A 13,536-nucleotide genomic window follows, 5' to 3' on the forward strand; every position below is an offset into this window, starting at 1 on the left:
CATTAATAGAGGTGGAGAAAGTCATGACGGCTGATTGGAGATCTTGAAGCTTTGGTGGAAAGGTGTATTGGATGCGATGAAGACCATGTGCCAGGTGTTTGGTGCCTTGCAACAGCGGCCTCGGCAAGCGGGGGCGGTAGCACTGAAGGACTGCACTTTTGATGGTGCTCCTTGAGTACCGAGTCTCGATTCCCGGGGTGAAAACTCAAGGTCTGGCCTTTATTGCTTGTATCTGGCAATGGTCTTGTTCAAGGCATTGTTTTTGGGTGAACCCGGACTTTCTCCATGGTGAAACCCCGAGATCTTCGATCGGGCAACGACAACACTTGTGCATTGTTTCCTTCTTGGAGGCATTTGCTTTTGAAGAACCTCTATGTAATCCGATTGTTGTCTTCGGTGATGGTTAGAATGTTATTGATGCGTGATTGATCATCGTGGCAGGATCTTTTTCCTTTTGTTCTTTCTATTTTCTTTTTTGGCTATGTGTATTGTTGATGCTTTTGGACATCTTGTTGGTACAAAGATCGGGTATTATTGGTATCTTCGCAATATTAATATATTTTCTTTGTCGAAAAAAGAACAAGTGTAGTTGTGGCATATATCTGTAATCCTGGTACTTGTGAGTGAAATATACATAGGGACTCTAACATCATGTCCTCATTCCGGCGATACTGATTGGCATCGGCAAAGGGCGTGTGGAACTTCATTCAAGGCTAGATTAGGGGCCCTGTTTTTTGTGTATGTTTCATCTAGGTGGTCTTCGACGGCGTCCTTCGGCAGAGTGGACGACGGCGGTTCATGTTTTTGTCTTTCGGCTTCTTCTCCGTTCGGCGAAGCGGAGCCAGGTTCAACTTCGTTGGGAATCTAGCGAGGTTAGGCCTGCCTGATTCTGTCTGTCTGGATTTCTGCCCTCCTTGTTGCTTTCTTCTCCGGGATGGCGATTTGATCCTCAGTTCGTTGTCGCCGGCTTCTTCTGCCTCCGTTAGGTGACTTCTCGATTGCTGCATCAACAATGTCACCTTGGCTATGAGGGTGTTTCGGAGATCAAGAGGAGACATCGAGCTTTGCTCGCGGCATGCCACTGATGAATGCAGGAGCATATGGGCGTCCCTAGGAGTGAAACGCTGACGTTTTCTGTTTTTTTTAGATAGTTTGTATGTTGTTATGGCATCATTTTCACCACCACAAGTTTAATCTTGAGAAAACAAATGCAGATTTTAACCCCCAGGACGATTTTGCTCAATGGCATTCAGGAACGGAACAGGCAGCAGCTCAAATGTAAAAGACAATTTTGGCAAATCTCTCTTGGAATTAGGTAAACTGAAACAAAGTTTAGTTTAGTATACCAGCACAGTAAATTATTCCTATTCGGTGATTTTTCTTATCTGTAGGCCTGTGAACCCAAAGCAAAGGAATGTGCACAAGAACTCCAATAGGAAACCTCTAACATGGAAACTCCAGAGACCCCCACATTTACTTGAATTTCACGTGGCAAACTTCAGGTCAGGAAATGCTGGGTCTGCCTTGCTTTATACCTTGAAGCGAGATCACTGTCTCGAATGCGCCAACGAGGGCCTTCACTTTGCTCCGCCTCGCCTCAACGAGCCTGCTCGCGGTCTCCTTGATCACATTGTTGAATAATCGCGGCTCGCTCTTCTTTTTGTCATTGGCACCCTGATGCCTCAGGACAACAACTTCAGCTCTTGAAGCACCTGAATCTTTTGATGCAGCAGAAGCTTTAGCTTCATTGTTCTTGGTGATTCTGCGTCTGGCAGGATACTTGCTTCTGTTGACGTCATCTGTAGCATCTGCAGGCCTGAACTGTACTCGTCTGGGAGTGCTGTTGTCAGGGTTGCTGCCAAGGTTCAGCACCTTGCCACGGCGAAACCTCAGCATGCGAGGCGACTTCATGATGACGCCTGAGGGCGTGGATGTTATCTTTGGCCTTCCTGCAATTTCAGTTCTTGCAATAGCCCCATTTTCTGTAAAATGGGAATGATGTCTTGTCATTGTCTTGCGATGAACTCCAAGTATATGTTTATTTGAAAAGAAATATTTCATAGAAACTTGTCCATACATTGCCATGTTAGATGTTACAACCTCCGTGCCAAAATACAAGACGTTTTTGTAGGCTAAACTAGGATGGCCTGATCAATTTAAGGCAGCACTATAATCAATCATGCCATACAAGTTGCATATTGGCATTATTAGTTGCCAGTGAAATTCATAATATTGTATAGAAGAATTAGGAAATTTGTGACCTAAGGTGCAATTATATGTTTATGTTTCAGAAGGTAAAGATAAGATGTACCTTTGCGAGATTGTCTCTCTTTGTTGTTAACGTCTGGTTTTCGTATTTTTTGCGAAGCTGTCTTTGATATTTTATCCTTGCACCCAGAAAAACTTTCTATCCCATAAACCTTCTTACTCTTCACTGGGGAAGCAGAAGTTTCTTTCCTGACTGATCTCACTGTAGAACGAGACAGCTTCAGTGGACTCAATGTAACCTTTTCTTCTCCCTTGTTTTGCCAAATTTGAGCATTCTTGGCAACATTATTCAGTGTAATCTTTCTTTCAGTTTGCTTCCCTGAAGGAGGTGATGGAGATGGAGCATGCTTATTTGTAGCAGGTTTGGCACACGATTCCATCACGCTAGCTGGTGATGGTGCTTTGATTTTCTTCACCCTTGGAAGAGTTGATGTGACAATCAAGTTGAGTTTCCTCTCCGGGCTGAACTTGTTAGTAGCACTAGGATCTGCCTTTTTTGCCGTTGTCCTTGGTCCATCGGCGCTTCCAGCTGATGTACCTGCAACCTTCTCATGTGATGTTATTCCGCTTTTCTGCTTTGACATACTGCTTCTGGTTATACTTGGTGTTGCTTTCCTGTTCTGTTTCACAGACCCCTGGGAGAAACTCTGTGGTTTAGTCAGGTCCTTATCTTGTCTGTGCTTCTCCGATGCCATCACAGGCTGCTTAGTCATGTTCTCTGAACTTACAGAGTCATTTGCAGAATGATCCGTACTATGATCGTCAGACTCATCCCTGTCCTGGATGGCCAACGGCATATCCAGCTCAATGCTTACAGCTCCTTCTGACAATTGTCCATCTCCACAGCTTGACAAGTCATCAAGTGAGATGATGAGGCGCTTCGCACAGTCTGGCTGGTTTCCAGCCACAACAGTTCCAGATACTTCATCTGATAACAACTCTACACATGGAGAGCTTTCAAGACGACCAGGTACTCCTTTCAGTGATGGCTTTTGCTTGGTAAATTCAGGCTTACCAGGACCAGCGTCATCTTTTACATGAGAAATATTCAGCATCTGACTCTTGTTTCTTGCTTTGTCTCCTTGTGGGATGACTACAGCCTGAGCCAGGTCGGGTGTTCCATTCCTGGCGTTCGCGCGGTCCTGACGCCAGCCACGAACAGGCGAGTATTTCTTAGACTCGGAAGAATGATGAATACCAAGTTTGCAGTTGTCATGGCAAGAGCCAGTGGACGCTCTCTGGTAATGTGGAACTGGCTTCTCTTTCCTCCTCAGGTAGGGCGGCACACTGTTGCCATCTATGATTTCAGTGGTATTTATCCGGAGATCTTCTTTCTTCGACTCCGCTAATGCAGGAGTTGTTGAAGTGATAGCCTGTTTGATCACCTCCTCGGTCATTTAGAAGCAAGGATGCTGCAATTGCAGGCACATGTGTGAGCACATGAAAAATTCACTCGGCGTGGTTAATAAATTACAGAAAAGGTGAATCCAGTGAATTAAGCAGTGCAATATTTCTCAAGGTCAAAAGTGAAGACCACATTCCACACCAATTTTTTAGCCATCTCTGTCCTATTTGTTTCTGCCACTTGGTCAAGATCTGCATCACCTATTAGTAAAGAACTTATTCCAAGAATATGCATAGATGGATCCGCCATTCTCCCTCCAGTTCAACCAATTCTCACCAAACCCAACTAATTTGATACTTCATCTATCTTATTAAAGTCTTAACATAAAAGCATTTCCATATTATAACTCCTCAAACGAGTGCAGATTTGCAGCTCCCGAGCACCAGTGCTCTCTATATTTAAATATTTTGAAATTCATGCTTTTGAAGTTTCAGAAAAATGTGAAGTTTTTCCCGGGGATACGCATACACATTCCGAATACCCGTGGCAAGTTTCGGTAGAAATATCGTTTTGTTTTGGGCTATAGAAAAAAAACAAATTTCTGACAGTGTATAAGAGAACAATTGTGTCATTTCTGTCAGAAATTTCTCTTTTTTGTATTTCCCAAAATACAAAGTATTTTTTATCAGATTTTTACCGGGTCTTAGGAATATGTGTATATATTCATGTATTTTTTTAGATTTTTCTGAGCACTAGAAGTGTGTTTTTCAAAAATTTCAAATACCAAGAGTCATGGAGCTCGGGAGCTACTTGCACTTTTCGCTCCTCAAACATGTTATAACACCTATTTGTATCAATCCTTCCTACATTATAATTAGTATTTTTGCCAGGCAACTTTCCAATTAGTATAAGTTTAGCCAATCAAGCAAAGCCCTACTTACTCCCCTTTGAATTATTCCGTCTTTTGGATTTGCTGCAATCATGTTTCTTTAGAGACATAGAACTAATCAATGATTACCCATTCCCAATCTACCAGCTATTGATAGTTACTGGCGTAGCCTAGTTGACATAAGTGTTAAACCAATGTTTAATACAGCATTAGTACTACAGGGACATGTAGAATGGTTCCAATCCGATTCTTTAATGAATAATTTACAGTAAGTACAAATTCTTGTTACTAATACTAATTTAATCTAGTAGTATCAGCGAGATGGATCTGCTAGCGTAGTTGACTTGACATCACAAAAGAGTACAGCATTAGTAGCACAGGAAAGATTAAACAGGTTGTTCCTCCAAAGAATCAACGAACTGAGACGCAATTAAACAGAGCCATATCCAGATGATATACAGAGGGGCATCAACACTGGAAGAAAAGAAAGAAAGAGAAAACTGTAGAGCGTCATGCGCCCCCGCCGTTTCTTGATGGGAAACTTTCAAGAAGAAAAGAAACAAACTTAGATTGGATCGTCCAGTCCAGTCCACCACGAGATCGCAGCGCCGGAACTGGAATCTCCGAATTAAAGCCTTACCTGCTGACCGACGTCCTGCTCCCGGTCCTAGCTTGATTGCAAGGACTCCAGAGATGCGATGCTCGATCGGTCGGGTCGGGGAGGCAGCTAGCGAAAACGCATGGACGGCCGGAGACCAATGCAGAGGAGGACAGGAAAGGAGAGATTGCTTCTGTATATACTAGGTAGGTACATCGTGCTTCCGCCGCTCGCCGCCAAACCGACGAACAGAACGGCTGCGTGTGGTACGGATGTGCCGGTGGAATGATCCGTGAGCGAGGAGAGGGAGGTTGCCGCTAACGCTTTGGGGGAGAGAGAGGGGGAGGTGGAGGGAGAAGCGTGGATGTTTAGCACGTGGCGTTTGTCAGGACTGAAGATGCGATGTTATTATTCAGTTAACTGTAGCTGCTCAAGCGCATAACGAACGTTTCGGTAGATGGACGGCTGAGATGGCTCCTCGCAGTTACCGCTTCGTCGCTAGCCGTATGATGGCCTTTGTATCGTTACTCCGCTAGTTACTGTTGCTTTTCACCCCGTTGCCGGGAACGCCTGCCTATATAACAGCCGGGCTGTGGCTGGCTGTCACTATCGTTGCTTCTGCTAAGAATTGCCTAGATGGCCAAGTAAACTCATATATACAAATACATATTCGAGATCTAGGCGGAATTCCCCAGTCCTCTCCTTTAAATCCCTAGATCGCGTTCTAAATTCTAGGTAGTTCCTGACAAATTGGTATTCAGAGCATTCGTTCCTCGGCGGAAATGAGCGAAATCGGGGGAAAATTTTCTCTCTAGCAAGATCCCACCCTATTTCCCACCCTAATTCTTCTGATCGGCGGTGATTAGTAGGCGGCGTTGGTGTCGGGGTTGTAGTCAGGAGGCGGTGTGTGGAGGCGCTGGCGGCGGCAATCGTTCGGGTACAGATCAGTCGAGCCGGAGCGGTTGGTCGGGCACATCGCCTGGTCGGTAAAATCCCGCATCTGAGCACTGATCCGTGTACTTTGGAGGCGTGGATCGTGGCGACGGCAGGATCTGAAGTTGAGCAAGGGTTGCTGGGTATCCAGTGGTAAAATTCCTAAGCACCACTTCAGATCAAGATGATGGGGCGCGCAAAGACAATTGACGAGGCAGATCTTCAAGAGATGTTGTCTCTGCATGAGGATTTTGGAGTTTTACAGAAGGATCAAGCCCGGATGCAGGCAGATATGGCGAAACTGCATGATGATGTTCATTCTGTCAGTTCTAAACAAGGCGAAATCTCAGTGCAAGTTGGGAATGTAGAGCAAGTGGTTTTGGATTTGGGAAAGCAACTCTCAACAATCAATGCAGTGCTTCAGACCTTGGTTAGGGCCCCTGTCCAGAGAGAGAGGTCTCTGATCCAACCTCTAGTTCGCAGCAAATACCCAAATCACCAACAATGTCTCAAGAGCAATTGCAAAACCAGGCACTCAGAACAGAGCAACTCAGAAAACGGCTGGAAGCAGAAAAAGAGAAAACAAAACAGCTAGAAGAGCTACAAATGCAGAACTTACCTCCTATCAGAACAAACAGGCCTGCAGATCCACCTGGCTTTACTCAGCAGGGCAAAACAGAGCATGCAAGTCCTATAGGAACACTATTTACCGCAAGGCACAATGCTTACACACCTGCATTTCAGCAACATTACTAGCAAAACAGAGATAGGCAATTGTGGCAAGGTTATGCAAAAACTTATGAACAAGACATGCAATGTCAGTTCATGAGATCTCTGACAAAAGGGCCTAAAATGGATTTCCCTAGATTTGAGGGTGAAGACCCAGTTGGATGGATTAGGCAGTGCAACAAGTACTTTCAGATGTCATGAGCACCAGAAGAATACAAGGTTTCCTTGGCTCGGTTGTATATAATGGGAGATGCAGATGTATGGTTAAGAAGATCAGGGCTGTTAAAAAAGAAGGTGTCATGGAAAGAATTCTGCACATAAATCACTAAAAGATTTTCTGCACAAGGCTCTTATGATTTAACTGAAAAATTCAACTCAGTTAAACAGTTAAACAGCACAGTGTCTGAATACATAAAACTATTTGAAGATCTAATGGCTGATGTGCAAGAGGAAAATCCAGAGCTGGGGGAATCTTGGTTTGTAAGATGCTATGTCAATGGCTTGAGAGATGGCATCAAATTCCAGACCAGACCACTAAGACCTCAAACACTAACTGATGCTTACTAGTTGGCTAAAGATGTTGAGCCCTGTCACCTACCAGTGACAACAGTTCCAAAAAGAAGTAATATATCCTACAACAACTACTACCAGAAATCCTCTGGAAATCTTCCTGTTAAGCAGAACATCTCCCCTTCTGTTCAGCAGCAAATTCCTATCAGGCAGAATGAAATCCCTGTTAACAATGCATAGAAAATCAGGAAAGTGGGAGAATGTTGGAGATGTGGAGACAAGTGGATGCATGGCCACAAGTGTAAACTAGTGCCAACTGTACATGCTATGCAACAGGAAGTGGAGGAGCAAACAACTTATGATGAGGAAGAGCAACAGAGTGAGGAACAAATGGAGCCAGTATCTGAAGGAGATCAAGCTATGTTCATCTCTGCATTTGCAATGGGACAACAGCTTGCAGTGCCCACTCCAACAGTGATAATCCATATTAATGGAAAAAGAGTAGTGGCCTTATTAGATTCTGGTAGTACTACCTCTTTCCTCAATCAGGATTTTGCTGTCAAGGCCAACTGCAACATGTTACCTGTAAAACCTAGAAACATTTCAGTAGCTGGAGGTGGAACACTAGTGTCTGCTGCAGTAGTTCCCAGCTGTGAATTTCAGATTGCTAAGTTGACACTAACTCACAACTTCAGAGTGATACCTCTGCCTAGTCATGATGTTATTTTAGGGTATGACTGGTTCACTGCTGTTAGCCCTGTATCCTTTGACATACCTGCACAACAATTTGGATTCACACATGGAGGGAAACAAACAGTATCTACAGCAATGTTTTCCACAGCTGCTAATCTGAAGGAAGTACCACTAAAGAGAGTGGACAAGCTCTTGGACAAAGGACCTGAAGTATTCCTCTGTCAAATCCATAATATAATTATGGATGCTCCTGAGGATTTCAAAACTCCTCCTCAAATACAAAAGTTACTTTTGGAATATGCAGACCTGTTTGAAGAACCTAAAGCATTACCACCTTAGAGAGCTTTAGATCACAAAATTCCTCTAGTACATGGAGCTACTCCACCTTAGGTCAGACCCTACAGGGTCCCTCAACACCAAAAGAAAGATATGGAGGAACAAATAAAAAAGCTATTAGCTGCACATTTGATAAGGCACAGTCAAAGTCCCTTTGCAGCACCAGTTCTCCTAGTTAAGAAAAAAGATGGATCTATGAGGCTCTGTACTGATTATAGAAAGCTCAATGTGTTGGGGAACGTACTAATTTCAAAAAAAATTCCTACGCACACGCAAGATCATGGTGATGCACAGCAACGAGAGGGGAGAGTGTTGTCTACGTACCCTCGTAGACCGGAAGTGGAAGCATTATAACAACGCGGTTGATGTAGTCGTACGTCTTCACGGCCTGACCGATCAAGCACCGAAACTATGGCACCTCCGAGCTTTTGCACACGTTCAGCTCGATGACGATCCCCGGACTCCGATCCAGCAAAGTGTCAGGGATGAGTTCCGTCAGCACGACGACGTGGTGACGATCTTGATGTTCTACCGTCGCAGGGCTTCGCCTAAGCACCGCTACAATATTATCGAGGATTATGGTGGAGGGGGGCACCGCACACGGCTAAGAGATCAATGATCAATTGTTAGTGTCTCTGGGGTGCCCCCTGCCCCCGTATATAAAGGAGTGGAGGAGGGGGCGGCCAAGGAGGGTGGCGCCCCCAACGGGGGGAGTCCAACTCCCACCGGGAGTAGGACTCCCCTTTTTCCTATTAGGAGTAGGAGAGGGAAGGAAGAGGAAGGAGGGAGGAAGGAAAGGGGGGCCGGCCCCCCTCCCAATTCGGATTGGGCTTGGGGGGGGCGGCCCCCTCCCTTGCTCCTTTCCCCTCCTTTCCACTAAGGCCCAATAAGGCCCATATACCTCCCGGGGGGTTCCGATAACCTCCCGGTGATCCGATATTGTGCCAATCTTACCCGGAACCTTTCTGGTGTCCAAATATAGTCATCCAATATATCGATCTTTATGTCTCGACCATTTCGAGACTCCTCGTCAAGTCCGTGATCACATCCGGGACTCCGAACAACCTTCGGTACATCAAAATATATAAACTCATAATGAAACTGTCATCGTAACGTTAAGCGTGCGGACCCTACGGGTTCGAGAACAATGTAGACATGACCGAGACACGTCTCCGGTCAATAACCAATAGCGGAACCTGGATGCTCATATTGGCTCCTACATATTCTACGAAGATCTTTATCGGTCAGACCGCATAACAACATACGTTGTTCCCTTTGTCATCGGTATGTTACTTGCCCGAGATTCGATCGTCGGTATCTCAATACCTAGTTCAATCTCGTTACCGGCAAGTCTCTTTACTCGTTCCGTAATACATCATCTTGCAACTAACTTATTAGTTGCATTGCTTGCAAGGCTTAAGTGATGTGTATTACCGAGAGGGCCCAGAGATACCTCTCCGACAATCGGAGCGACAAATCCTAATCTCGAAATACGCCAACCCAACATGTACCTTTGGAGACACCTGTAGAGCACCTTTATAATCACCCAGTTACGTTGTGACGTTTGGTAGCACACAAAGTGTTCCTCCGGTAAACGGGAGTTGCATAATCTCATAGTCATAGGAACATGTATAAGTCATGAAGAAAGCAATAGCAACATACTAAACGATCGGGTGCTAAGCTAATGGAATGGGTCATGTCAATCACATCATTCTCCTAATGATGTGATCCCGTTAATCAAATGACAACTCATGTCTATGGTTAGGAAACATAACCATCTTCGATTAACGAGCTAGTCAAGTAGAGGCATACTAGTGACACTTTGTTTGTCTATGTATTCACACAAGTATTACGTTTCCGGTTAATACAATTCTAGCATGAATAATAAACATTTATCATGATATAAGGAAATAAATAATAACTTTATTATTGCCTCTAGGGCATATTTCCTTCAGTCTCCCACTTGCACTAGAGTCAATAATCTAGATTACACAGTAATGATTCTAACACCCATGGAGCCTTGGTGCTGATCATGTTTTGCTCGTGGAAGAGGCTTAGTCAATGGGTCTGCTACATTCAGATCCGTATGTATCTTGCAAATCTCTATGTCTCCCACCTGGACTAGATCCCGGATGGAATTGAAGCGTCTCTTGATGTGCTTGGTTCTCTTGTGAAATCTGGATTCCTTTGCCAAGGCAATTGCACCAGTATTGTCACAAAAGATTTTCATTGGACCCGATGCACTAGGTATGACACCTAGATCGGATATGAACTCCTTCATCCAGACTCCTTCGTTTGCTGCTTCCGAAGCAGCTATGTACTCCGCTTCACATGTAGATCCCGCCACGACGCTTTGTTTAGAACTGCACCAACTGACAGCTCCACCGTTTAATGTAAATACGTATCCGGTTTGCGATTTAGAATCGTCCGGATCAGTGTCAAAGCTTGCATCAACGTAACCATTTACGATGAGCTCTTTGTCACCTCCATATACGAGAAACATATCCTTAGTCCTTTTCAGGTATTTCAGGATGTTCTTGACCGCTGTCCAGTGATCCACTCCTGGATTACTTTGGTACCTCCCTGCTAGACTTATAGCAAGGCACACATCAGGTCTGGTACACAGCATTGCATACATGATAGAGCCTATGGCTGAAGCATAGGGAACATCTTTCATTTTCTCTCTATCTTCTGCAGTGGTCGGGCATTGAGTCTTACTCAACTTCACACCTTGTAACACAGGCAAGAATCCTTTCTTTGCTTGATCCATTTTGAACTTCTTCAAAACTTTGTCAAGGTATGTGCTTTGTGAAAGTCCAATTAAGCGTCTTGATCTATCTCTATAGATCTTAATGCCCAATATGTAAGCAGCTTCACCGAGGTCTTTCATTGAAAAACTCTTATTCAAGTATCCCTTTATGCTATCCAGAAATTCTATATCATTTCCGATTAGCAATATGTCATCCACATATAATATCAGAAATGCTACAGAGCTCCCACTCACTTTCTTGTAAATACAGGCTTCTCCAAAAGTCTGTACAAAACCAAATGCTTTGATCACACTATCAAAGCGTTTATTCCAACTCCGAGATGCTTGCACCAGTCCATAAATGGATCGCTGGAGCTTGCACACTTTGTTAGCTCCTTTTGGATCGACAAAACCTTCCGGCTGCATCATATACAACTCTTCTTCCAGAAATCCATTCAGGAATGCAGTTTTGACATCCATCTGCCAAATTTCATAATCATAAAATGCGGCAATTGCTAACATGATTCGGACAGACTTAAGCATCGCTACGGGTGAGAAGGTCTCATCGTAGTCAATTCCTTGAACTTGTCGAAAACCTTTTGCGACAAGTCGAGCTTTGTAGACAGTAACATTACCGTCAGCGTCAGTCTTCTTCTTGAAGATCCATTTATTTTCAATTGCTTGCCGATCATTGGGCAAGTCAACCAAAGTCCACACTTTGTTCTCATACATGGATCCCATCTCAGATTTCATGGCTTCAAGCCATTTTGCGGAATCTGGGCTCACCATTGCTTCTTCATAGTTCGTAGGTTCATCATGATCTAGTAGCATGACTTCCAGAACAGGATTACCGTACCACTCTGGTGCGGATCTTACTCTGGTTGATCTACGAGGTTCAGTAGTAACTTGTTCTGAAGTTTCATGATCATCATCATTAGCTTCCTCACTAATTGGTGTAGGTGTCACAGAAACCGGTTTCTGTGATGTACTACTTTCCAATAAGGGAGCAGGTACAGTTACCTCATCAAGTTCTACTTTCCTCCCACTCACTTCTTTCGAGAGAAACTCCTTCTCTAGAAAGGATCCATTCTTAGCAACAAATGTCTTGCCTTCGGATCTGTGATAGAAGGTGTACCCAACAGTCTCCTTCGGGTATCCTATGAAGACACATTTCTCCGATTTGGGTTCGAGCTTATCAGGTTGAAGCTTTTTCACATAAGCATCGCAGCCCCAAACTTTCAGAAACGACAACTTTGGTTTCTTGCCAAACCATAGTTCATAAGGCGTCGTCTCAACGGATTTTGATGGTGCCCTATTTAACGTGAATGCGGCCGTCTCTAAAGCATAACCCCAAAACGATAGCGGTAAATCTGTAAGAGACATCATAGATCGCACCATATCAAGTAAAGTACGATTACGACGTTCGGACACACCATTACGCTGTGGTGTTCCGGGTGGCGTGAGTTGCGAAACTATTCCGCATTGTTTCAAATGTAAACCAAACTCGTAACTCAAATATTCTCCTCCACGATCAGATCGTAGAAACTTTATTTTCTTGTTACGATGATTTTCAACTTCACTCTGAAATTCTTTGAACTTTTCAAATGTTTCAGACTTATGTTTCATTAAGTAGATATACCCATATCTGCTTAAATCATCTGTGAAGGTGAGAAAATAACGATATCCGCCACGAGCTTCAACATTCATTGGACCACATACATCTGTATGTATGATTTCCAACAAATCTGTTGCTCTCTCCATAGTACCGGAGAACGGCGTTTTAGTCATCTTGCCCATGAGGCACGGTTCGCAAGTACCAAGTGATTCATAATCAAGTGGTTCCAAAAGTCCATCAGTATGGAGTTTCTTCATGCGCTTTACACCGATATGACCTAAACGGCAGTGCCACAAATAAGTTGCACTATCATTATCAACTCTGCATCTTTTGGCTTCAACATTATGAATATGTGTATCACTACTATCGAGATTCATCAAAAATAGACCACTCTTCAAGGGTGCATGACCATAAAAGATATTACTCATATAAATAGAACAACCATTATTCTCTGATTTAAATGAATAACCGTCTCGCATCAAACAAGATCCAGATATAATGTTCATGCTCAACGCTGGCACCAAATAACAATTATTTAGGTCTAATACTAATCCCGATGGTAGATGTAGAGGTAGCGTGCCGACCGCGATCACATCGACTTTGGAACCATTTCCCACGCGCATCGTCACCTCGTCCTTCGCCAGTGTTCGCTTAATCCGTAGTCCCTGTTTCGAGTTGCAAATATTAGCAACAGAACCAGTATCAAATACCCAGGTGCTACTGCGAGCTCTAGTAAGATACACATTAATAACATGTATATCACATATACCTTTGTTCACCTTGCCATCCTTCTTATCTGCCAAATACTTGGGGCAGTTCCGCTTCCAGTGACCAGTCTGCTTGCAGTAGAAGCACTCAGTTTCAGGCTTAG

At 44.0% G+C, this 13,536-nt stretch overlaps 1 protein-coding gene across 1 annotated transcript; it reads right to left on the reverse strand.

The window, feature by feature from the left end:
- Window positions 1-1,295: 1,295 nt before the first annotated feature.
- Window positions 1,296-5,460, reverse strand: LOC123102446 (uncharacterized). Its single transcript, XM_044523792.1, has 3 exons — window positions 5,143-5,460; window positions 2,312-3,680; window positions 1,296-1,982 (listed from the first exon to the last, which is right to left on the reverse strand). The coding sequence occupies exons 2-3, from the start codon at window positions 3,663-3,665 to the stop codon at window positions 1,504-1,506; spliced, it is 1,833 nt and encodes a 610-aa protein (XP_044379727.1). The 5' UTR covers window positions 3,666-3,680; window positions 5,143-5,460; the 3' UTR covers window positions 1,296-1,503.
- Window positions 5,461-13,536: the final 8,076 nt, after the last annotated feature.

Source organism: Triticum aestivum, chromosome 5A, assembly GCF_018294505.1.
Source record: "Triticum aestivum cultivar Chinese Spring chromosome 5A, IWGSC CS RefSeq v2.1, whole genome shotgun sequence".
NCBI classification, from domain to species: Eukaryota; Viridiplantae; Streptophyta; class Magnoliopsida; order Poales; family Poaceae; genus Triticum; species Triticum aestivum.